At 47.2% G+C, this 25222-nt stretch overlaps 1 protein-coding gene across 3 annotated transcripts; it reads left to right on the forward strand.

Annotated features, from left to right (window-relative positions):
* Positions 1–1073: 1073 nt before the first annotated feature.
* Positions 1074–23599, forward strand: MKRN1 (makorin ring finger protein 1). Of its 3 annotated transcripts, XM_023539164.1 has the most exons (9): positions 1074–1136; positions 1221–1273; positions 9548–9676; positions 17831–18060; positions 18532–18758; positions 21128–21342; positions 22079–22189; positions 22693–22831; positions 23171–23599. In XM_023539164.1, the coding sequence occupies exons 1-9, from the start codon at positions 1089–1091 to the stop codon at positions 23381–23383; spliced, it is 1365 nt and encodes a 454-aa protein (XP_023394932.1). In that variant the 5' UTR covers positions 1074–1088; the 3' UTR covers positions 23384–23599. The 3 variants fall into 3 exon arrangements, with proteins under 3 accessions (XP_023394932.1, XP_003420260.1, XP_010598069.1); XM_003420212.3 differs by having other exon boundaries at positions 1074–1273; XM_010599767.3 differs by lacking the exons at positions 1074–1136; positions 1221–1273 and adding an exon at positions 1775–2108.
* Positions 23600–25222: the final 1623 nt, after the last annotated feature.

Consider the following 25222-nt stretch of genomic DNA (forward strand, 5'->3'; position numbering starts at 1 on the left):
TGCCCCATAGGGCTTCTTCTTTTTTTTTTTTTTTATTGTGCTTTAAATGAAAGTTTACAAATCAAGTCAGTCTCTCACACAAAAACTTATATACACCTTGCTACATACTCCCAATTGCTCTCCCCGTAATGAGACAGCCCACTCTCTCCCTCCACTCTCTCTTTTCGTGTCCATTTTGCTAGCTTCTAACCCCCTCCACCCTCTCAGCTGCCCTCCAGGCAGGAGATGCCAACACAGTCTCAAGTGTCCACCTGATCCAAGAGCTCACTCCTCACCAGCATCCCTCTCCAACCCATTGTCCAGTCCAGTCCATGTCTGAAGAGTTGGCTTTGGGAATGGTTCCTCTCCTGAGCCAACAGAAGGTCTGGGGGCCATGACCACCGGGGTCCTTCTAGTCTCAGTCAGACCATTAAGTCTGGTCTTATGAGAATTTGGGGTCCGCATCCCCCTGCTCTCCTGCTCTCTCAGGGGTTCTCTGTTGTGTTCCCCCCAGAGGGTTTCTTGCCTTACAAAGCAGACTGCACATCTTTCTTCCGCAGAGCAGCTGGTGGGTTGGAATTAGCAGCGACCGCTTAAACACTGTGTCGCCAGGGCTTCACGGCCTTTGTTTAGCCACATGCTATTCTCTGGTCTCAGAGTTTAAGATACTTGCTTGGGCAAGGTCACCGCTGGTAGGAAGACTAAGAAGTAGCATTTATTAACGGTTTACTATGTACCAGCACTGAGCTCAGTGATTTCCAAGGATATCAGGGAAACCTCATGAGTTAGGGTCTACTATCATCCTCCTCAGTAGAGAGATGGGGAAACTGAGGTTTAGCGAGAACTTGAACTTCACACCTGGATAAAGGCCCCGCCCCGACCCCGCCCCTTCAACGGGCTCTCTCCTCCACCAATCAGAGGGCGCTGGGGGCGGGCCTCGCCGCTCTGGCCCCGCCCCCGCCGTCCGAGGGTCGGTAGGCACGCAGGCCCGACGCGCGCCGTCGGGGCGAGAGGCCGCCACAGGCTCCTCCCTCTCTTCGCCCCGGGGCCGGTCCGGAACTATGTGACCCCGGAAGTTCCGGTGCCATTGCTGTGTGGGATAAACAGTAATGGCGGAGGCTGCAGCTCCCGGAACAACAGCCACAACATCAGGAGCAGGAGCGGCAGCGGCGGCGCTGGCAGCGGCCTCCCCCACCCCTATCCCCGCCGTCACCTCGCTGGCCCCGGGGGCGGGGGGCGGGGGAGGCGGCAGCGGCGGCGGCAGCGGCGGCTGGACTAAACAGGTCACCTGCAGGTGAGACGCTGCGCGGCGGGCGGAGGGCGGGGGCCGCGGCCGGGAGGCGCGGCGGGCGGGCGGAGGGGGGCGGCGCGGAGGGGGGCGGCCGCGGGCGGAGGGACCGGCGTGGCCGCGGGCGGAGGGACCGGCGTCGCCGTCGCCGCTGCCCCCGCCCTCGCTGCGTCAATCCCCGCTAGGCCGGGCCGCGCGCCGGACCGCGGTGCCGCCCCGCCTCGGCCTCCGCAGCCGCGCCTCCCTCCCCTCGCCGGGCGCCGCTGGGGGAGAGGTAGGGGGACCCTGTCCTGTGGGTGGTCGGCGGGCCCCCCGGCCTGTGGCTCTGGGGGTCCGCGGAGGCGGCGGGGGGCTGTCGCTGCGAGCCGGGCCCCCGCCAGCCCTTCCGGGCTCGGGCCGCCCCGCCGAGGGCGGCGGCCGCCTTGCCGGCTCCCGGGCCCGCTCGGAGCCGTCCGTTTAGAACGTCCTTGCCGGCTCGGCGCCCCCGTCCCACGGAGCGGAGCAGCTTCGGGGCCGCTGCTTTGTCTGTTTGTCGAGGCCAGCGGCTCGGAGCTTCGTCTTGGACCGGAGCGACGGGCCCGGGTCGCCGCCTCCACGCTCGGTTTTTTGAGCTGCATTACCCTCCCCCACCGAAATGTTTCTCTTTTGCAATTCACCCGTCTGACTTCTGGAAGGCGTGAAGGAGCTCGGGGCGCCCGAGGAGAGGTTTGGTTTCGCCTGGTCTTAGTATGTGAGAGGAGAATCTCCAGAACGAAGTGATTGGTGATCGGCGGTTATGTGGCTGTGCACACATGTAAAAAAGTGCCCGAGCTCTACTTCTAAGATTAGGGCTTGTGTGTAGGTAAGATAACTGCGTGTGTTATACCTCGATTTGAAGAGAGGCGTCGGCAAGGACTATAAGCCTTTCTATTGCTTGAAAAATTCCAGCCGAAAACGCTGGTTTTAACGTGGGTGTAATAATTTATATGTAAATACAAGAAATATTGGTGATTTACAGAATTCAGTGTTCTATTGTTTTGACTGTGTCCCAGTAATAGGACAGTAAATTGAAGCTTTCCCAGTTCTTAATATGATACGTTCAGGGCGTGAACGGTAAAGTTAAGGTTGTTTTAATAATGGGATGGAGAAAGTATAAAGCTATTTCAGGTAGTTTATCATTCGTCTGTAGAGCCTCGGAAGGAAATAGAGTATCCCCAGGAATAAAAATTTTAAAGTTCCTGTCCACGGAACCAGTTATGTGAATCTCTGTGCTCATTTCTCTTTTCTCTCCATTGCTCCAGTTGATTGATTATATGTGCTAGTTTAATCTTTTAAAAAGAAAATAAGGAGTGTAACCATTCTCCTGAACTTCTAGCCACTCAACTTGCATCCCAGTCTACCCCATAAGCTTTCTCGAGTATGTGACTAAGAATATGGACAGCCCCTTGCTTTTACCCACCATCTTATTGGGTCTGTAACTTGAGCCCACTTTATCTGCTTCTGTGTACAGAAATTGGTGTCACTTCTAACGGGCTTTCCTTTCCCCTCTGGTAGGTACTTTTCCCTGTATCCGTTTCCCTCTTCTCTTTTCTAGTTCCTCATCGGTATCATTTTCAGAATGCAAAACATCTTACCAGACTGATATTCCTCTGTGTTTTCCTTTAGCATCTTTGAATGAAATTTCCCAGATTATTTCTCAATCAGTGAGAATTCTTTGCCCCCATGGACCAATACCCAAAAAACCGAACATGTATTTGAGAAATTTATGTAACTGAGCAATCATCAGAACAAGCCTGTGGAAGATAAAGGCTGTGGGGTGTGTGTGTGCACACATACGTACCTGCTATAGATGGATATCTGAAGCTTTTGCCTGAGACAGTTACGTTAGAGAAAAAAAAAACCAAGTTACTTGACGTGTCTTGAGTTTAATGTTTGACGTTGTTTTCAGTTATTCTAGATACCCGACTTGATCTTCTGTTTTTGCTTTTAGTCTCTTTCGGGTAGGGTATCAAACATGTATCTTACTCATTCTAGACAGTTTTGTTTATCACGCTAGCTGTAGGGCTTTGTTCAGTGCCTGCCGTAGAGCAGGTGCTCAGTCAGTGTTTGAATTGTCAGTAAGACCACAGCTAAAATTAAACAAAGGAAACTCTGATGGCACAGTGTTGAAGAGCTTGGCGGCTAACCAAAAGGTTGGCAGTTCAAATCCACCAGCTGCTCCTTGAAAACCCTAGAGGGCAGGTCTGTTCTGTCCTATAGAGTCGCTATGAGTTGGAATCGACTCAGTGGCCGTGGGTTTGTTTCGTTGTTGTTGTTGTTGGTAAAATTAAGCCAAAATCCAAACCCACTGGCCTCGAGTCAATTCTGGCTTATTGTGACCCTATAGGCAGAGTAGAACTGCCATGTAGGATATTCAAGGCCATAAACTTTTTCAGAAGCAGACTGCCACATCTTTCTCCCCAGAGCAGCTCAAGAGTTTGAACTGCTGACCTTTTGGTTAGCAGCAGAGTGCTTAACCACTGCACTACCAGGTCTCCTTACCTAAAATTAGCCACTGTAATACGTGCTGGTATGATTCTTCTGATTTTGTTTGCTTAAACACTTGGAATAAATTAACAAAGACAATGGGCTTAATAGAACATGTATGTATCTTTCTGGAACTACCTTATTCATTCATTAAGCAATGAGTGCCTGCAATGAGAGACACAGTGCTGGATGTTAAAGGAAATACAGAAATGTACTGTATTATAAATCTTTTCAGTGTGTTTGATATCAAAACCTATCAAAGAGAGAAGCCCTGGTGACACAGTGGTTTAAGAGCTTGGCTCTTAACCAAAAGGTTGGCAGTTCGAATCTACCAGCTGCTCCTTGGAAAGCCTATGGGGCAGTTCTGCTCTGTCCTTTAGGGTCAGTGTGTGTTGGAATTGACTTGACAGCAACGAGCTTTGAAACAGCACTCAAGGCTATGGTGTGTTGTAGTGTCTGTGCGTATTTCCCCTATAGCAGATCACTCCTGTATCTAGGAATTTGACTAAGGCTCTTTTCTTCACTTAGGATATAATCCTCTTAGAAGTTAGAAGTTCTTTGGAGATGGATATTTGCTTTTAACTGCCCAGTGTCATCTGTATTTTCTTGGTGGTTACTATTTGCTTAATATTTTTCCTGAAATACTATCTCATTGTGTTTTATTTCTGCCGCTTCAGAAAACCCGAAGTCTGCTCTTCCTGAGGAGCTGTGTTGTGCTGCCCCCACCAGGCTGTGTCGTTCCTGAGTCTCTTGTTAGAGGGTGGAAACACTGTTGAGGTAGAGACCCTGCTGCTCCTGGTTTCCTCCAGCGTGTGGGGCTAGAACAGTCAATGTTTCGCCAAAACTTGTAGTTTACAAAGGTTCATTTGGAATTTGAGACACTGCTGTCATTGGAGCACTTTTACCGAGGCAGATGTGTCTTCCCGGCACCTGAAATAATGCACATAAAGCAAGCATTTTTAGTTTGGCTTTCAAAAAAATTTTGTTTGGCATCTCAGAAAAAAAGCTGTGGTTAATATAGCTTAAAAGTAAAATAATCCTTCTAGAAATTATTGAACTAAGTGCTGGTGAAATCCGTAGTTAATCTTTTACTTGCAAATTATATGAGTGTTATTTCAGAGGGGAATGGAAGTAGTGTATACCTGAGACAGCACTGAAAAGTTATCCAGCCCGGGGAGAGAAAACTTGGCTTGCAGTTGGCGCTGTGGTTCTCCATGACACTTTGCTGTCTTCTGAAGGTTTCATTAAATATTCAAGTATTACGTGTGCCAGTACTATAAAAAAACCAAAACCAAACCTGTTGCTGTCAAGTTGATTCCAACTCAAAGCGACCTTATAGGACAGATAAAAAGCAGAGTAAAGCCTGGTCCCCACCATCAGCATCTTACAATTTAAGAAAAAGGTTAAATACACACATCTAAAATTAAATATAAAAATAACAAATAACATAGCAGATTAAGTGAGTAAATGCCACATTAGTGAATATTTTGTAATTTCTGTTGGTCCCCAGAGAGGAGGTTAAGATGTCCAGAGTAGTCCTTCAGTGTGTTGGTTGTTTCTGTCGTACCCTCACACGCTGTTATTGGGGTTTCTTGGTACTTGGCTCCCATGCCTCCATTTCCAAGAGCCACAGCAAAGGGGGGATTCTCCTCAGTTGTGTTTGTCTTTATTACTGGACAGTGTCTGCTTAGAGTCACAGAATCTTCGAGGTGGCAGGAGTTTAAGCAAAATCCTAGGGCCTAGCCTTCCAGTGAATGCAGGCTCAGCCTGGGCTGTGATGTCAAGGTGAATTTGGATGGTGGTGGAATTTAAAACCAGAAGAAAAATTTTTTTGATTGGCTTTGTGGGGTGGAGGTTGAAGTAGATTTCCTTTTTTTGCCTCCTCCTGTTATCTTTTGTGGAGCCCTGGTGGCGCAGTGGTTAAGAACTCGGTCGCTAACCAGAAGGTCAGCAGTTCGAATCCACTAGCTGTTCCTTGGAAACCCTATGGGGCAGTTCTCCTCCATCCTATAGAGTCGCTAGGAGTTGGATTCAACTGGACAGCATCAGGTTTGTTTTTTTTTTTGGTTGTTACCTTTTGTAGCTTACACCGTTAGGTCATGATCTCTTAGACTTCTACAGAAATGGGTTGGCAAGAAGGGATTCCACTGTAAGGACTGCTTATAATTCTGGATATACTGACAGTGTTATTACCACTAAAAGACAAAAGGCAGGTAAAACAAACCAAAACCCCAGACCAGGTATACCCAGCAACCATGTAAGATAACGCTTAGTTGCTGGCCGTAACTGATTAGGCCTCGTATTCTCGTGTTTCTATGGCTTCTGCAGTATCAGGTGATTGAGTGTCTGCTTAAATTCCTTCAGAGGTGGTGGTTCTGGACCTCATGAAGTTTCATAGCTGAGTGGTCCTGTTCCTTAGTCCTCATGTGGAGCCTGATCTATCATGTGTCTTCCCACATATGTTCACTCAGAAAGAGTAGCTGGAAAAGGCTATTCCTTTGTCTTCTCCAGACTAGACTACTGCCATTACTAACATCTTCTTGTGGCATGATGTCTCGGCTCTTGCTCTTTTGGTTGCCTTCCTTTCTGCTGATTTGTTCTTATGTACCTCTTAAAATGCATTGTCAGAAGCAAATGTGTTCGAGATGTGGCCTGACCTGACAGAGTGGAGATGGGGAAGCAGAGAAGTGAGAATGAGCCTGGTACCTGCACAGACACCGTGCCAGTTACTTGACATTATACCTAAGATTAAAGAGCTTCCTGAGGCTCACACAGCTAGGAAATGGCAGAGCTGGAATTTCAACCTCATCCTCTTCATCCTGAACCTATGTGCTTTTTATTACTGCTTGATCTGAACAGTCTGCTTCTGCTGATATGGTCTGGTTGTACTGACTGTGCTAGTAGGTCCATTCGCTATTGGCTTGTGAAACGTGTGACCCACTAAAGCCCCAGGTCACGTGGAAGGCAGGTTGGTGCAGCGTTTTAAAATGGAATCTGATTGTGACACCTCCATGTTTCAAAATCTTTAGTGGTTTCTTATTGCATAAAGATAACTTGGCTTGCAGAATCTGTCCCCTGCCTCCATCTTCCGCCAAGTTTGCCCTCCTGCTCGTGACTCATCCTGCCTTCCCTGGGCACCTTCAGCCCTTTGTACTGGCTATGCCTCTGTCCAGCCACAGGACCTTTGCACTTGTTGTCCCTCTGCCTAGAATGAGCTTTCTTATCTTTTCATTGTTGGTTAGCAGGGACTTATCGACCACCAAGTCTTAGAGCGAACATCACTTTGTTGAGAAAGCCTTCCTTGAGCTACCTGGTTAGGTCATATCTCCCTTTTATAGGCTCTCATGGCACAACTGGACTGTCTTTCCAACACTTGTTACAGTTGTATTTTTACATTTGTTTGTGGGATCATGGTTAAGGTCTTGCCTCCTGCGCTAGACTCAAGCTCTGGAAGCAGGAGCCACGTCTGGTTTACTCAGGCCTGAGTGTCAGCTGAGTAGTTGGCACTCTTTGGCTGAGTATCGATTGGGATGGCTGAGTTTTAGACTTGACTCACATCTTTTGGAGTTTGACCCTATTTGAATTGTTTAATCTCTAAAACTCTGTTTTCCTTCTTTGTGAGATGGGGTACATACCATGTTTAGCATTGCCCTATATGGCACTGATTCATCACCCTGTTTTACCTTTTTTTCCCCACAAATATTTTTATATAAAAATGGGAAAAAAGTGAAGTACTATCGCATGGCCTCAGCTGGTGAGAGCGAGCGAGCTCGGTGACATACAGAGTGGTGCTCTTGGACAGGACCTGCTAGCAGGTCCCCCTGCGCTGCCCTCAGCCAGCCGGCCTGTGTGTCAACTCTCATTTCCACTCTTTCTGGCATTTTGGATTCTAGAAAACTGTTTTCACCCATCATGAATGTTAGATAGTAGTAGTGGTATAGGTGTCGCAATGGCGCTAAGAAAGAGTGCCATGCCAGATGGTGGGGTTGAGCACCTTGAAGCACGGCTGGTTCAGATCAGCAGGTATCAGGTCGTAAGAGGTGGAAGACGTGATTTGACATGACGGAGGGCATTGTAAACATACCTGCAACTTGGGAGGGAATGGCCGACCACTGAATGAAGGCTGTTATTGGGTGCCTTTGAGTCCATTCCGACTTGTAGTGACCCCATGTGGCAGAGTAGGACTGCCCCATAGGGTTCTTGGCTCCGATCTCCACGGGAGTAGATTGCCAGGTCTTTCTCGTGTGGAGCCACTAGGTGGGTTCAGACTGTCAACTTTTGGTTAGCAGCTGAGCACTTAGCCGTTGCTCCACCAGGGCTGAAGGCTAGCGTGGCAAATTGTGGTTTTAGAATAAACCAAAAATTTCTAGTACTGTGCCTGAGATGTGGGAGCTGCATGGTAATACCTTCCCAGGTTGAGATCTGTCAGTGGGTATTTTAACAAGTCCTAAAACAGTAGCACTATCCCTGTTGCTAACTTCAAACTGCCACCAAAGTCACACGGAGCGTGTAGCCAACGTTGTCCCGTGTGTGGACTGTGCAGAGTGAAGCGTTAGACCGAAGGCTGGGCCGGAAACAGCTTTATTCCAGCAGTGACATTGCTTCCAATGAGAACCCCGTCTCAACAGTGGGTACATTTAGAGATACTTTAAAGCGTGGTTTTACTGTAGTGATAGTGGTAATTACAATGTAATTATCATTAATTTCTTCAATTAGGCTTTTTTTTTTTTTTTAAGTCTTTTAGTTCCTTTATGCAGTCAGAAATAGTCCATTGATAGAAGTGGTCTTAACACAAAATTTGGGTCATGTGGAGCTCAAACAACCTCAAGGCTTGCAGAAAGTACAGGCAGTCCCTGGATTAGAAACAGATTTCTGTTCCTAAGTCTGTCTTTAAGTCAAATTTGTACGTAAGTCAGAACAGTTATGTACAGTTCGTATCTATCGTCAGTCAAATGTCTTAGTATAGGGCATGCAGTGTACCTTTCTATGCATACAAAACATTAAAGAAACATTTCCAGATACACCAAAAACATTTTTTACATAATAATACAGTAATAACAACAATAATGTTTTGATGCATGTCACAAAATAGCACCTGTTGTACGTACCTTGAATTTTTAACATACAGTCAGTTAGCCCTCCGTATCCATCGGCAGACTCCACCAACCGTGGATGTGACTGCTATACGGGGGTTGGTTCATAACTACCGGTTGTAAGGATATTCCTAACCCGGGGACTGCCTGTAGCTCTGTGGCCAGCACAAGTTCAAACCTGAGTCAGATTAAGTTAAACCTAGTAACAGTTGAACTTGGGTCAGAAGCCACTCACTCATGCTCTGATACCTGGTTTTTTTTTTTTTTTTAAGTCATACACTCACCAAGGCCTTGCAGGTAGCTGGCGGAGGAGCCACTAGACGAGGACATAAAGCGACTTCCTTGCCTCTGTTTTTCCAGCTCATTTTGGTAGTGTTTTTCATTTGTGGCTTTTGAAAAATTAAAATGGCTCCTTGTGAAACGCACACTTGCTCATCCTTTTTGTTCCACATTGATTCTTGCTTCTTTATCTTTGACTTTTTTTTACAGACAGAGTGTGCCCTTGTGGCTGAAGTGCATGGAAAGCAAGTTACTCCCTCTCCACGACTGTAAAATGAGAACGGTGGCCAGACTTTACCTGTAGTGACAGGATGAACGGCCACGTAGCACTGACATCCGCCTGTGTCTGCAGGCAGACCTTTTGCATCTTTTTAATCCGATTGTGTTGCCCTTGGTCTGGCAGGTATTTTATGCACGGGGTGTGTAAGGAAGGAGACAACTGTCGCTACTCACATGACCTCTCCGACAGCCCCTATGGTGTCGTGTGCAAGTATTTTCAGCGAGGGTACTGTATCTATGGAGACCGCTGCAGGTAAGAATTTGTTTATAAGTTAGTTCTGGGTTTGCAGGTGGGCTGGGAGGGGTTCGGAGAAAAAATGAGAGTAAAATACACAATTCCAATAGCTTTATAAATGATACATGCCCAATACTTAAAGGCGTTGAAGGGTACTCCTCAGGAATGTTGGTAACATTGACAAATCTTTCTGGGGGTGGAGAGGAGTGAGATGTATTACGTTTTTGAAGTAGGTTTGTAATACAGTCCTAAATTTAGTTAATGCCGAAGGAATAGCTTCTACAAACCTGGCGGGGTGGAGTGGAGTGGGGCAGAGCATGTTTGTGTACGGCTTCCCGGCCCTTCCTTTTCCCACCAGGAATGAGGTGCCTGTTAGACCAAACAAGACTGCCTTTAGTCATTCTCTGGTAGTGTGAACTGTGAAGAGAGACTGGGATCATAGGCATTTGGGACAGTGCTTAGAGTACTGGGTAAGAGGGCTTGCGTTCCATCTAAGCCTTCCTGAGCCCCCTGAGCTCACCAGACTAGTTACCAGGCTCAGGGGCAGCTAAGTTTTAGGGACAGTGCTTCAGGAGTGCCTCTCACATTTCAGAATGTTGGAGAACCACGAGGGATCGGCGATGATGCCATCCCTGTCTCTGTTCATCCAAGTGAAACCTGTTAGACTGCAGTGCAGCAGTAATGGATTTTCTGCAGAGATCGGGCAGCGCTTTTCCTCTCATTGTCCCAGTTCAGAAGATGTCTAGGTGTATTCATTATCTGTTGCTGTTAAACAAATTATCCCAAAATTTAGCTACTTAAACCCACAAACATGTATTGTGCCACTTAATTCCTGGGAATCGGGAATTGGGAACGGCATAGCTGGGTGGTTCTGGCTCAGGGCCTCTCCTGAGGTTACAGCCAAGCTGTCTGCCAGACTGCGGGCTTTGGAAGGCTCCTTGGGAGGGCTGACCGGGGCTGGAAGCCTGCCTTTAAGAGGGCGCACTCGTGTGGCTGCTGGCCGGAGGCCTCTGTTTTCACCACGTAGACCTCTCCACGGGGGCAGGGGGGCTGCCTTCGTGTCCCCATGCCTCAGCACAGGCGATCAGAGGAGAGAGGATGAGGTCACAGTGCCTTTTGTGACGTAGCCTCAGCAGTTGCATACTGCCATTTCCTCTCTGTTCCATTTATGACAAGCAAGTCACTGAGCCCCGCCCACATTGGAGGTGTGAGGGTGGCGTTGGACTCCACCTTCATGAAGGGAGGAGTACCTAGGAATTGGTGGGCATATCTTAAACTGCCACACTAGGTAAGACTGTTAATGTCCTGTCGTCGGGAAAAAAATCGTGTCAACTATTGGGTTCTAAGGCTTAAAGTTCAGCAGAATATGAAACTCTTAGTGGGTAGGATACTAAGTCACCCCACGTCTTTTTCAGTAGGAAATCTAGTAAGGATGGAGGGAAAAAAGATTCTTTTCACATGACCATGAGAGCTCAGAAATGCATCCTCTGGTATCTGAGTTCAGGAGCTCTAGTAGTACACTGGTTAAGTGCTCAGCTGCTAATCAAAACATCAGCAGTTCGAACCCACTAGCCGTTCCATGGGAGAAAGACCTGGTGATCTGCTTCCGTAAAGATGACAGACTTTGAAACCCTGTGGGACAGTCCTGCTTGTCCTTTAGGGTCGCTGTGAGTCAGAATCTACTTGTCAGCAAAGGGTTTGGTTTGTTTTTTTGTTGTTGTTGTTTTTGGTATCTGAGTTTAGTGGTCATTTTGCTCTCTGCAAGTTTTTTTATTGCCAGTATGTATATATGTGTGTATATATACATGTAAATGTGTGTGTGTGTATAAATCACCAGTGACATCTTTTTGCAGTCATAGTATTAAGGAGGAAAAAAGTTGTCAGATCCATCCTACTATGAACGAGCAATTCTTTGTAGTAGGATGCTCTCTGCAGGCTTTCTAGACCAAGGTAACTGTAGGGGAGCTGGGTTTAGTGACTGGCCAGTCGGTTGAGAATCATTGCAAACTACAGTGGGGAGAGAGGAATTGAATGTTGATGAAAACAGTATCTCAGGTGCCCAGTAGAGATATGTGGAGAATAGACATACATTAGTTTCTTCTTTTTTTTTTTTCTTTTCCATTGTGGTGAAAATATGCACAATAAAACACTCTTCATTTTTAACAATTTCTACATGTATAGTTCAGTGACGTTGATTACGTTGTTCAAGTTATGCAACCATTCTCACTATCCATTTCCAAATTATTCTACCACCGTTAACACCACTCATCGCCTCCCTAACATGTGTTAGTTTTCATTATAGTTGCTGAGTGGCTTTAACAGCAGAAATTTATTGTCTCACAGTTCTGGAGCCTGGGAACCTGAGACCAATGTTGGCCCTGTTGATTCCTTCTGAGATTTTACGAGGAATCTTGGTGGTGGACTAGCTAAAGAGGGAATCTTACGGAAGGCCTTGTTCTAAGACTGCTTGTTTTCTTTTTAAAATTGTAACTGGGGACGTCAGCCTACTTATATCACCATTAGCATATAGGGAGGGCTCAGCTGCTAACCAAAAGGTCAGCAGTTTGAATCCACCAGCCACTCCTTGGGAATCCGGTGGGACAGTTCTGCTCTGTCCTATAGGGTTGCTGTGAGTTGGAATCCACTCGATGGCAACAGGTGTGGTTTTGTTTTTGGTTTTGATACACCTTGCCCAGTATCCAGGGATTTCAAGTGATTAGAGGGACAAAAAAAAAAAATTTTTTTTAGAGGGACAAGGTGGTTTACAATGCAAGACGACGTATAGTTCCAGCAGCTGAAAGTGTTACTGTATCGGCTTGGTTGTGGAGTGGTTATTTAGTGAGGCCAGTTCTTTGTTCGGGACTGCTCTGCACCTTGTAGGACTGCTGGTGTCCCGGCTCCACCTGCTAAAGCCTTGAGAACTCCCAGGCACTGTTTCTGGACTCCCCCTGGGGAAGGGGCAGGGTGGCCTTAGTGGAAAGCCATTGCTATCTGTAGACTTCTTGTTTCCTTTGGAGGAGCTTTGCCCTCTGCTTCTGCTGAATCACGTCAGTTAAAATCTGTCAAGGCCGTCAGCAGATGAATGGATAAACAAAATGTGGCGTATACATACAATGGAATACTATTCACCCAGTAGGAGAAATGAAGTCTTGATACGTGCTACAGTATGGATGGAGCTTGAAGACATTATGCTGAGTGAAATAAGCCAGTCACAAAAGGGCAGATATTGTGTGACCCTCACTTACATAAAAAGACAAGAAAAGGCAAATATATAGAGACCAAAGTTGATTCATGGTTACTGGGATGGAAGAGAGAGGGAGAAGGGGGTTAACAATGATGAAAAAAATCGCATTAATTAAAGGTAGGGTTGCAAGGCTGATTATTGTAATTGCTGTCAATAAGTTATACACCTGTAAAAAGCTGAATTGGCAAAAGTTGTTTGGTGGATATATTTACAACAACAACCCCCAAAAAAGTAGCTACTGAGGCTGATTATATATAACCAGACACCTCATGGGATTTAGTTCCTTGGTTTGGAGGTTTAGGGTCATGGGTTTATGGGACATATCCCAGTTAATTGGCCTAGTAACATACTTAGTGCTTCTGTTCTACCTCCCGGTTCCTTGCGTAGTGCCTCGGGTCTTCAAAGCTTGTAAGCGGCCACCCAAGGCACAACAGTTGGTCTCTGTTTGCCTGGAGCAACAGAGGAAGGAGAGTCAGGAATAGGAGCAGGAGCTGGAGTGTGTGGCTCATTGCCTCCATGAATAACTGCCTCCTTTTCCATGAGACCAGAAGGACTGGATGGTGCCCGGCTAGTGTTACTGAACATTTTGATCGAAGATCCTGTAGAAGAATTCTAAAATCAAGAGGGGGGAAACGTAGAACAGAATTTCAAATTCTCAGGGACTCTAGGCCTTCTCGAGTCATGGAGGTGGCTGAACTCCTGAAACTATTGCCCTGAGATAATCTTTAAACTTTAAACCAAAAATGCCCTCTGAGGTTATCTTGGAACCGAGCGAAAGTTTAGCATAACTAATGAAAAAGGTCCGCCTTGAGCATTATGCTCTTTTAAAAACTATCTGTATGGGATCAAACTGACAACAGCAACTTGAAAGATTGGATAGGAACCTTAGGGGGCAGTGGATTTGTGTTAATAAGGGAGGAATAACTCAGAAACGGGGGTGAGAGTGGTTGCACAACCTGAAGAATTTAATCAGTGTCACTAAATTGTACATGTAGAGACTGTTGGATTGGTGTATGTTAAAATTTAGAGAGAAGAAAAATCTTTAGAGGCAGATCTTGGGCTACAGAATGAATAGGGGTGGGAAGTTGCAAGCCGACCAGAGGGAAAAGTGCCTGGCTTGTCTTGCTTAGAGCTGGGAGAAGAACGGAAAATTGACCGACCTTCCTTTGATAGAAGTTCATACCGCATCAAAGTACTCTTCGCAAGATGTGAAAGAAATGCCTATCAGTTTCAAAGTTGCCTCAGCATTCATGCATCCATTGCTTCTCATTTCTCCTAAAAGGGTCAGAGATTCTGTGATAACCCACTGAAGAATTTAATAGCTACAGCAGCCCCTCAGCAGGATAGACTGACACAGTGGCTGCAACAGTGGGTTCAAACCTACCTGCTATTGTGAGGATGGTGCAGGACCAGGCAGTGTTTCATTCTGTTACACGCAGGATCACCATGACTCGAAACTAACTGGACAGCACCTGACAACAGCAGCAGCCACAGCCACAGGCTGTAGACCCAGCAGATGTGAGAGTCCTCCCAGGTGGGTCGCACGCTTTGTGCCCTGGTCCGTGCAGACCGTCTTGTCCCTCGGGGCACAAAGGCAGCCATGAACAGTACGTGAAGTACTGGACGAGGCTGTGCTCCAGTAAAGCTGTATTTTTGGACACTGAGGTCTGAGTTTCATACAGTTCCTGTGGGTCTTGAGTCTTTCTTTTTCCCGCAGCCATAGCCACTCTTGGCTGGGTCGGCTTTGGTGTGCAGGCTGCAGTGGGCCGGGCCCTGCTCTTGGGCTCCTGCCTTGGTGGCTCCTGCCAAAGTGGGGGTCTCGGTCTTTCTTTTTCTTTTCCTTTTTTTAGTATTTGCTTTTTTGTACTTTGTCCTTCCTAGTACCACAGATCTTTACTTTAGAAGTATGCATCTATGGCTCTAGTCTTGCCTTAGGCACTAAGGGGATAAAACGTTTGCCTAAATAGTCAGATTTGAGGCCATACTATATTTAATTTAAATACTGTCTTTCCCTCTCAATGTAATCCCTCAAAATAAAGTTTTCGTTTGATGTATGTTCCTTTTTTAGAGGGGCTCTTAATTTTAAAAGTTTTTTAATTTTCAAAATAGATTCTCATCTGAGGCCAGGAACCTTGTTTCTCTACCGTTGGTTCCTCAGGATGTAGTGGGTGTTAAGTAGCAGCTGGCGATCTGTTTGATGATGATATAAAACTGTTGGAATATGATATAAAAACCCATTGCTGTTGAGTCAGTTCTGACTCACAGCGACCTATCTTAGTTATCTAGTGCTGCTGTAACAGAAATACCCTAAGTAGATGGGTTTAACAAAGAAATTTATTTTCTCACAGTCAGGTAGGCTAGAAGTCCAAATTCAGGGCACGAGCTCCAGGGGGGAAGACTTTGTCTTCTCTGTCAGCTCTGGTGGAAGGTCCTTGTCATTCATCAGTCTTCCCCAGACTAGGAGCTTCTCCACGCAGGGACCCTGGGTCCAAAGGACGTGCTAAGCTCCCAGCACTGCTTTCTTGATGGTATGAGGTCCCCCTCTCTGCTCGCTTCCCTTTCCTTTTTATCTCTTAAGAGATAAAAGGTGGTGCAGGCCACACCCCAGGGATATTCCCTTCACTTTGAATCAGGGATATGACCTGGGTAAGGGTGGTATTACAATCTCACCGTAATCATCTTTAACATAAAATTATAATCACAAAGTAGAGGACAGCCACACAATACTGGGAATCATGGCCTAACCAAGTCGACACGTACTTTTGGGGGACACAGTTTAATCCATGACACGACCCTATAGGATAGAGTAGAACTGCCCCACAGGGTTTCCAAGGAGTGGTCAGTGGATTCCAGCTGCCAGTCTTTGGGTTGTAACGGAGCTGTCGACAGCCGCTCCACCGGGGCTGCTGAACATGACGTGGCTTCTCGGTGTCCTTCTAGCCTGTTCTGAAAACACATCCTTTTATGACTGTGGAAAACTGTAGGATATTTGAAAGCAGCAAAACTCAATTTGTAACTGTGGGCTTTCCAGCTAACATCTCATGTTTTCCGAAGTTTTACTCAGCCTTGTTGACTCCTTGGTAGTTAAATTTACCTTACACCAAAGTGCACTCCTGGTGCTTGCAGTGTGGTGGTCAGAGGATGGTGTGCGTTCCAGTCCTGGACAACAAGGGTTCCTGAGAGTCACTGCCCCGCGGTCCCCCCAGCGAGTGTGCAGAGGAGAAGAAGGGGCCTTTCTTATCTCTCCACTTACCTTCATCTCATCCTCCTAAACTTTTTCTCATTTAAAGGCTGTGAAAATAATAAAATAATTCTTCTGAAATTCTGTTTCAAATGAGGGAAAAACTTCATCTGCAGAGTGAGGGTTGGGGCCAGGCTCCTGCGGTTCCCTCCAGGGCTCAGGAAGGCTGCCCCGCAGAGGGTGGGCCTGCTCTCTGTCTCTGGAGTGAGTGTGGGGCCGTGAGACACTAGGAAAAGTGACTGGTGCGAGGACTGGGGAACAGAACTGTAAGCTGAATGCCAGTGTCAGCAGCCAGGTGTGGCCCACGGCTACCACACACTGAACCGAGACCCAATATTCACTTTGTGACTGTTCGGCCGTCTCTAAAAGGATGACAGTATTCCTTTGGGTTTTCCGATGATGACGTGAGATATACACAAAGGACATGTCAGTGGTGGTCCTTCCCCTCATCCTTCAGCTCCCATGATTCCAAGCTATGAAATAAAGTGCAGCAACTTGTTACAGGCGATAGCAGGGCTGCTCAGTGACCTGTACCGCAAGACGCAGCGGGCTGCCCAGTGCTCAGTGTGAAGGTGAAGGCTGAGATGATACCACACAAAGATTAAAGACCTGTTCAGAAAATGTTTGCCATGAGCCAGAGGACGTCTTTCGTTAGGCTTTGCTGCTTTTTCCGATGTGAACACGGACGGCTGACTAGCACAGATGACCCGTGGCTGGGAGGGGAAAAAAGGAGTAGTTGCCGTTGAGTCAGTTTTGACTCACGGTGATGCCCTGTGTGTCAGGGTAGGACTGTATTCCACTGGGTTTTCAGTAGCTGATTTTTCAGCAGTAGATCACCAAGCCTTTCTTCCGAGGCACCTCCCTGGGTGTACTCAAACTGCCAACCTTTTGGTCAGCACTTCAAGGGACTCCGACCCATGGTTCACATACACACCAGTAGTTACAGCACAGTTTAGATTTAGTACATACATTTTTGTTTGTTTAATTGGTTGTGTCAGAATGTAACTCTTACCATAAAATGCTCAAGGAGTTGTGAGAATTTTCTCTAGAAGGAAATAGAATTTTTTGTTCTTCGAGATGTGATTTAATGGTAGTTGTAGGGATGAAAAGAAAGGAGAAAAGTGTAAGGACTTAATTAGGTGAATGGATGGCTATAGAAAAAGAAAATACCTAAAACATGTTTTATAAATAGTTTTCCTTTTAACATGGGGAGCATTTTCAATAGGCGTAAATAAGAGGCTGCGCCTTTCTCCGTAGTAACTGAGTGTCGGCCGTGCTTTGCTGAATCTGTCAGTTAATTTTAGCTGCGCTCTGTCTTCAGCAGAGCTACCATGAGACCAGTAGGTTGTCACCCGTCTGAACTCGAGTGGGGTGGGGTGTGAATCGTAGTGACTGGCCCACAGCAGGGGTGTGCAGATGCGGCCTGAAGGCCAGATCTGGTCTCAGGTTGGTTTTGTAAATAAAGTTCACATACTTCAGTGTTGCCTTTGACTGCACAGAGGCAGTGCCGCAGTGTTGGCATCCTATGGGGGCTAGTACCTGCCTATTGACAGTTTCCCAGGTGGCCCACGTGCAGCACTGAAGTTTGAGGAGAACACAAGGAGCGTATCGGGGTACGTATGCCCGCCATCCATCTGGAGGCTTGTTGTGTTTGGACAGTGACTGCTGACACTCTCATGTTTTTCAGATATGAACACAGCAAACCATTGAAACAGGAAGAAGCAACTGCTACGGATCCAACTGCAAAACCATCCCTTGCTGCTTCCTCAAGTCTCTCATCAGGAATTGGACCACTTGTTGAAATGAGTGCGGGCGAACCTGAGTTGAGAAATTCAAACTTTGCGACTGTTGGGGCAGGTGCAGAAGACTGGGCGAATGCCGTCGAGTTTGTCCCTGGGCAGCCCTACTGTGGCCGTAGTAAGTATCCTGAAGAAGAAAGTCAAAGAGGACTAGACAGCCGGTCATCAATTAGCTGAGTTGTCACCCTTTCCTGTTTCCAGTCTTCATATGTAGCATAATTTTACTACTTGAAATCGGATGACTTACGACTTGTTGATGGAGTGAAAGAAACTCTTTGCATACCGATAGAAATGAGTGTAAAACGTTGTAAAAGACAAGCATCTCTTCTTAGTAGTTTTTAGAATTAAATTTCAGTTGCACAAGAAATATACAGAGCAGCTGTTTTTCTGCAAGCCTAACCTTGGAAATGTCAGTGTTAGAAGGAATGCATCTCTTTTCAGGAGTGAGGGACGTAGCTCAGTAGACCGTTTTGGAGTTTAGTTGAAGCTCTTTTGTGTTTTTTCTGTTCCGTTAGCTGCTCAGTTACCTTATAGTTCGTGTATCTGCCTTGTGCACCTTGAACCTTTTCCACCCTCTTGAACCTTTCAGCTGCCCCTTCCTGCACTGAAACACCCCTTCAGGGCTCAGTGACCAAGGAAGAGTCAGAGGAAGAGCAGCCCACCATGGAGACCAGGAAGCAACTTTGCCCCTATGCTGCGGTGGGAGAGTGTCGTTACGGGGAGAACTGTGTGTACCTGCATGGAGATTCCTGTGACATGTGTGGGCTGCAGGTTCTGCACCCTGTGGATGCTGCCCAGCGGTCACAGCACATCAGAGTAAGTCTAGAGGGACACACTTACGTTCATAGCTGTGAGAAATGGGCTCCCTCTGACCACGTTGTTGTTCATTTCAGAGAAGCGTCTGGTGAATTGAATGGTTAGCAGCAGTAGGGGTGATTTCCTGCCTGGCTCTCTGAAATGCTTTTCAAGAAGTCCCCTTTCCAGAACTGTGCGAGTTTTTTCCTTTTTTAATAATAGCTTTTAACCCGCATACCAAACAGTTGACTCTTGGTTTTAGTGTATCTACAGAGTCTTCTGACGATTGTCACTTCCCTGTCTAGTGTGCGAACATGTCTGTCACCCCCATTCTTCCCTGCTGCCAGCCACTGGTGATAACTGCATAACCTGCTTTCTCTCTCCCTGGGTTTGTCTCGTCTGCACACTTCATGTAAGCAGGATCATACGATGTGTGGCCTTTTGTGACTGATTTCACGCTGACCGTTTTCAGGGTTCATTCATGTTGCAACATGTATCAGAATCTCATTCCTTTTTTATGGCTGAATAACATGCCACTGGTGGATGTGGACATATATTTTTGTTTCTCCGGGGTGTACACCTCAGAGCGGAAGTGCTGGGTTGTGTGGCAACTCGAGGTTTCGCGTCGTGAGCATCTGCCAAAGTCTTCTCCAGAGTGGCAGCAGCACGTTACAGCCCTTCTATCAGTATAGGAGGGGATCAGACTCACAGCAGGAACTTTTTGTTGGGAGGACATTGCATTACAGGTTTATCTTCTGATCATCATTCCGTCCCCATTTAATAAAAATAATTTGGTTGCTGGACGGGGTGAAGCATGGTGTAACATTGACTTCATTTGAGATTCTGCCTTCATAGCCTGCTAGCTGTGTGGGTGTAGGCAGGTTAAATCCCTCTAAATTTTTCATCAGTATATTGGGAATAATAGGAGCCCTGCTGGTGCAGTGGTCAAGCACTTGGCTGCAAACCAAAAGGTCGGCAGTTCAAACCTACCAGCCACTCTTTGGGAAGAAGATGTGGCAGTCTGCTTCCGTGAAGATTTACAGTCTTGGAAACCCTATGGGGCAGTTCTACTCTGTCCCGTAAGGTTGCTATGAGTCGGAACTGACGACAGCAACAGGTTTGGTTTTTCTGGGTTTATTGGGAATAATGGTGCCTACCTTGGCCTTGGAAAACCTTGGCCTTGGAGGATTGTTAAAAATATAAAAGGTTTAAAAAGGACAAGGGAATAAACTAAGATGTGAAGTGGTTATGTGGGGTTATAGGTGACTTTTCTATAGCTTTTCTATATTTTTCATATTTTTTATAATGAGCATGTTTCTTAAAGAAAATTTGCGATACCCACACAAAGACAGGGCCCGGCCCACCGAGGCCTGCAGGCCAACGAGGGATTACGAGTGGAGGAAGTAAAGACATGAGTCTCAAAAATCGTATGAAACTCAAATTTCAGGGTTCGTAGCATTATTATTCATAATAGCCAAAAACTGGAAACAGCCTAAATGTCCATCACCTGATGAATGGATAAACGAGATGTGGTTTTTACATACAATGGGGTATTATTTGTCAATAAAAAGGAACGAAGCGCTGATGCATGCTACAACATGGCTGAACCTTGAGAACACTACGCTGAGTGCAAGCAGCTAGACACGGAAAGCCACATGTTGTATGACGCCATTCCTGTGAGATGGCCAGAATAGGCAGACCGATAAGACCAAGTAGCCTAGTGGTTGCCCAGAGCTGGAGGGGGTTGGGGGAAATAAGGAATGACTGCTAGTGGGCACAGGGTTTCCCTCTGGGGTGGGGAAAACATTCTGTTGATTTTGGTAATGGTTGCCTGATTCTGTGAATACACTAAAGCCATTTAATTTTACACTTTAAATGGATGAATTGTATGGTGTGTGAATTACGTCTGAATAAAGCCATTATTTTTTTTTTTTTTAGGGTATGTGGAAATTCTGTGCCTGTCACACATTTGTCACCTAGTAAATGTTAGTTTCCTTCACTTTCCTTTCTGACAGGTTGTAAATTGGGGCCTTAATCCTAATTACATTCTCCAGCCGTAAACCAAAAAGCCAGCAAACTTAGTACTAAACAGTCTTGAATGTGGATAACAGCAGGGGTTGAGCCGCAGGGTAAGGTGGAGAGAATCGGGTAGCTTTTCAGTTTCCAAAACTGAGTCTTCTAGTCGGTTTTATAGTATTGTGAGGTCCCCGAATGTCAGCAACCCGTGTTCACTTGCGAACAAAGCTTGTCTCTGCGTCACACTGGGGACATCCTCTACCAGGCTCCTTCCGTTGACTGTTCGATTCTCTGAATGTGAGTTAGCTGTCAAGTTTTCCACCTCTCGTGTGCAGTGACTTGACCGCACCTTGTGTGTCTCTTGCTCTCTCCAGTCTTGCATCGAGGCCCATGAGAAGGACATGGAGCTCTCATTTGCTGTCCAGCGCAGCAAGGACATGGTGTGTGGGATCTGCATGGAGGTGGTCTATGAGAAGGCCAACCCCAGCGAGCGCCGCTTTGGGATCCTCTCCAGCTGCGGCCACACCTACTGTCTCAGGTGCATTCGCAAGTGGAGGAGCGCGAAGCAGTTTGAGAGCAAGATTATAAAGTGAGGCTCCTCCCCACCCCCCATTTGTGCTTTCTGTTTGGGGAAGAGTTTAGTATCTTGTGCCAACTCTCAACCAGCTGGACCGCATTTAAATGCATGCATTTTATCTTGAAACTGGGGTATTCTTCTAATTGGGATTTCTTCTTCGTATCTCAGTCAGCTTCGAGGTTAGTTGGTATATCTATTTCAGTTTGAACGAGGAAATCATCTGTGTCCGTTAGTAGAATCTTCGTGCTTTTTCTGAGGAGACTGTGTTTCTTGGATCAGCTAGTCGAGGCTCAGTGAGCAGACGTACCTGGCTCTGAATGTATGTTTCCTGACGTTTTACATTTTCCACCTTCCTATTCCATTCATTAAGCTAGCAAACAAGTCACCATCCTTTAAAGATTGTTCTCATAACTGAACAAAACGACATAATCTAAACAGAGCAAAGTGACAAGAAATAAATTTATTTAAACGAAAGAAAAAGGAGTCTGTGTGAAATGTCTTTTTTTTTTTTTACCTAAGTTACTATTTTTTTTTTAAAAACTGAACTGGCTAGCCAGTGAGTTGGACTTGTGGAGGCCTTTGTCTTGCTTCCCAGGAGTGGTCAGTTGTGTGACTGTGTGGACCCCTTTCAGGAGTGCCCACCTGCCTCCAGTCCAGCTTTAAAGCTGGGTGCGGTGACCAGAGTGTGTCCTGGAGAAGTGTGGGCCTGAAAGGGGATTTGCACTGCAGCCTCTTCATTGTTTCCCAGGTCCTGCCCCGAATGCCGGATCACATCTAACTTTGTCATTCCAAGTGAGTACTGGGTGGAGGAGAAAGAAGAGAAGCAGAAACTCATTCAGAAATACAAGGAGGCGATGAGGTATGAGCACCGCAGCCTCTTCTCAGCCTAAGACCCCGGCGGCGCTGGGCTCACTCTAAAAAGAACAGTGCTGCTCCTCCTACTCCTACCTCCCTCCTGCCCTTTCTGTGACTTCGCAGTATGGGTTACCTTGTCACCCCGACAGCACCTGCCCACTATGTGTGCTGCCATAACGCAGTCCTTGCGGTGCACGCCAAGGGACCGTGTTATCACGGAGTCTATACTGCCGGTGGCCAGAGCCCCGAGGCTGCGGCGCGACCAAATTCCGGGTCTGTGTTAGAGTTGTCCTGTGTTAACCTGTGTATTTATTGGCTTCCAGAGGTCCCTCCTGGCTCTGTGGTGCTAGAGCTGTGCCACACCAGAGACTGGGTAGCGTGTGCACGTGTCTCAAGGCACCCGGGGAGGGCTGTAGACAGACGTGCTGGCGCGACCCCTGCCGGGCTGATAGCCAGCGCAGGCCTGAAGTCCGGTGTGAATAAGGGTTGCGATATTTTCCTTTCCAGCAACAAGGCGTGCAGGTATTTTGATGAAGGACGTGGGAGCTGCCCGTTTGGAGGGAACTGTTTTTACAAGCACGCCTACCCTGATGGTCGTAGAGAGGAGCCACAGAGACAGAAAGTGGGAGCATCGAGCAGATGCCGGGTAACTCTCGCGTTTTTCTTAAAGGAGGGGAAATAACCTCGCTGTCTGTTGAGTCCTGCACAGGTGGGGTCGGGGAGTGAGACTAGAGTGTGAAAGGAGGAAAGAAGCCTCAGGAACCTGGGAGGGGTATGTGAGGATAAAGGAGAGCACTGGACGCTCTAGACTAAGCCGAGGGCACCGAGGGCAACGAGTGCCAGAGGGGAGGAGTCGGTAAAATGGAGACCCTAAATCAGAAGTCCCGTTCGTCATGCCCTCGGCGTGCTGGACGGTTGCCCTAGACCACAGCCTAGAAGATGCCGCTCGGCAGTGCCGTCTTTATCACGGCCTTGTTTTTTACAGGCCCCACGGAGGAACCACTTCTGGGGGCTCATTGAGGAAAGAGAGAACAGCAGCCCTTTTGACGACGACGAGGAAGAGGTGGTCACCTTTGAGCTGGGCGAGATGTTGCTTATGCTTTTGGCCGCAGGTGGGGACGACGACCTGACAGACTCGGAGGACGAGTGGGACTTGTTTCACGATGAGCTGGAAGATTTTTATGACTTGGACCTATAGCGGCGTGCGGCGGCGCATGAACTGGTCTGCGCCTCGGCCAGTAGCTCTTCCCGGGGTGCGTGGCGGGGCCTGAGTGTCTCCCAGGCAGACCTGCCCGCTCCAGGTGCTCTTGTCGTCATTCGTCCCCAGGGTCTGTCTTCTCTGCCCTCACCCTTACCCCCAGGCGTGTGTTGTTTTCTCTGTTTAAAAAAGTTAAAAAAATAAATCTTGAAGTTAGTTTTTTTGTAATATGAATTTAACTGTCAAGACAGTGTAGGGTTGTTGCATCATCTATTTCCAGGCAGACTCACACAGCTCTAGGGTAGTGTGTATGGACTTGCCACGCTCGCTTTGAGGACCTCAGGTGCAGAATAAAAGCATCAGCCACGCTTCAGGGTCCAGGACTGGGGTGTTGGGTGAAGGAGTCTGACTTGGCAAACGGCCTCGGCTCCTGGTGAAGCCTGCGCACGTGTTTTTCTATCTGTCCCTGCCCTGTGAGCCCCACTGCGTGCAGTTGTTCTTGCGTGGTTTTGGTCTGTTGTTGAATTGCACACGAGTGATACTACTGGGTAACCAGAACCAGGTATGAATGTGTTGAGATTTTTTCCTGTGTTTAGCATGATTACAAAGGTAGAGTGGCGCGCACGTAGCGCCGAGCTGGAAGTTGCCTTCCGAGTTGACTTGATGTGAGTGAGTGGGAGTGTGCCAGCCACCCTCCTCCCTGCGTAGAAGCAGTCTCCTTAGCCCTAGGGGAGAACCGGAGTTAGTGGTTTCAGCCTAGTGCAGCAGGTAGGTCTTAAAGGGCAGAGCAGTACCTTGGTGTGGGTCATTGTTCCTAGAGCAGTGCTAGCTCTGTCTTTGTCAATAGAGAAATGGCATTAGCCCTAGAGGTTGAAACTACCTGCTTATCCCTTATATTAACACGAGCTGGGTCTCAGACACGCCGCTGGATTTCAGATGTGGTGAGCGCCGAGCCTCTCCAGTACAGGCACTTTCTGAACACTGTTCTCATGGGAGGGGTTGTGTTGTCGGGTTTTTGTGTTTGTTTTTGTGGGTATTTGCCTCATTCTACCCCTGAGCCTTGCAGGTAGATGTGACTCAGAGCTGTGTTCTAAGGTGTGTTCTGCAGCGGAGCAGTGGGTTCCAGTGCCGAGCCACACCTCTCCGCTAGTGGGTTGGCGGGGCGGCAGGCCCCTGGAGAAGCTGAGGCTGAGCTGGGGATTCCATAAGGGGAAATTTGAGCTTCGCATTTTGTTGCTCTGTTTCCTGAGAATGACTTGGAGATGCTCCTGGTTGTCCATCTACTGCTTTGATTCCTTGGATCCATCCATTCTTTCACTTTAAGAAAAACAAGTAATTGTCACAGAGGTCTCTGTATTTTGCAGCTGCCCTTTTGTAAGAAGCACTTTTCCCAAATAAAACAATAACAACAACAACAACAAAAAGCAAAAAACAAGCTGGTTTTCTGTGTTGTGTAATGAGCTGTTTTGAAATGTGCAGACATCCACGTGTAACTAACATTTGTTTCTTCCAGTGACTCTGAGCAGCTCCTCAGTCAGTCAGGTTTCTGGGGATATAGTTTTACTGAGAAAAGAGACACCTTTTCCAAGACACCTGGCCTGCTGGGAAACGCTTGCCACACAAAGAGGGAGGCCTCACTAGCTGGCCTCCTCCTACTCTTCCATGTTTTAGAATTTGCAAGACTAACTCTGGGCCACCTTTATAGCCAAAGATACTCCCAGTTTTCTGCCACCAGGTGCTTGTGGTTGAGCCTGCTTCACACCCTCAAATACCAACCAGGTAGGTCACGACGTACCACTGTGTTTTGGAAAGGGTGGGTTTTTAAAAATGATGATTGTA

Source organism: Loxodonta africana, chromosome 8 (assembly GCF_030014295.1).
Source record: "Loxodonta africana isolate mLoxAfr1 chromosome 8, mLoxAfr1.hap2, whole genome shotgun sequence".
Classification (NCBI taxonomy): domain Eukaryota; kingdom Metazoa; phylum Chordata; class Mammalia; order Proboscidea; family Elephantidae; genus Loxodonta; species Loxodonta africana.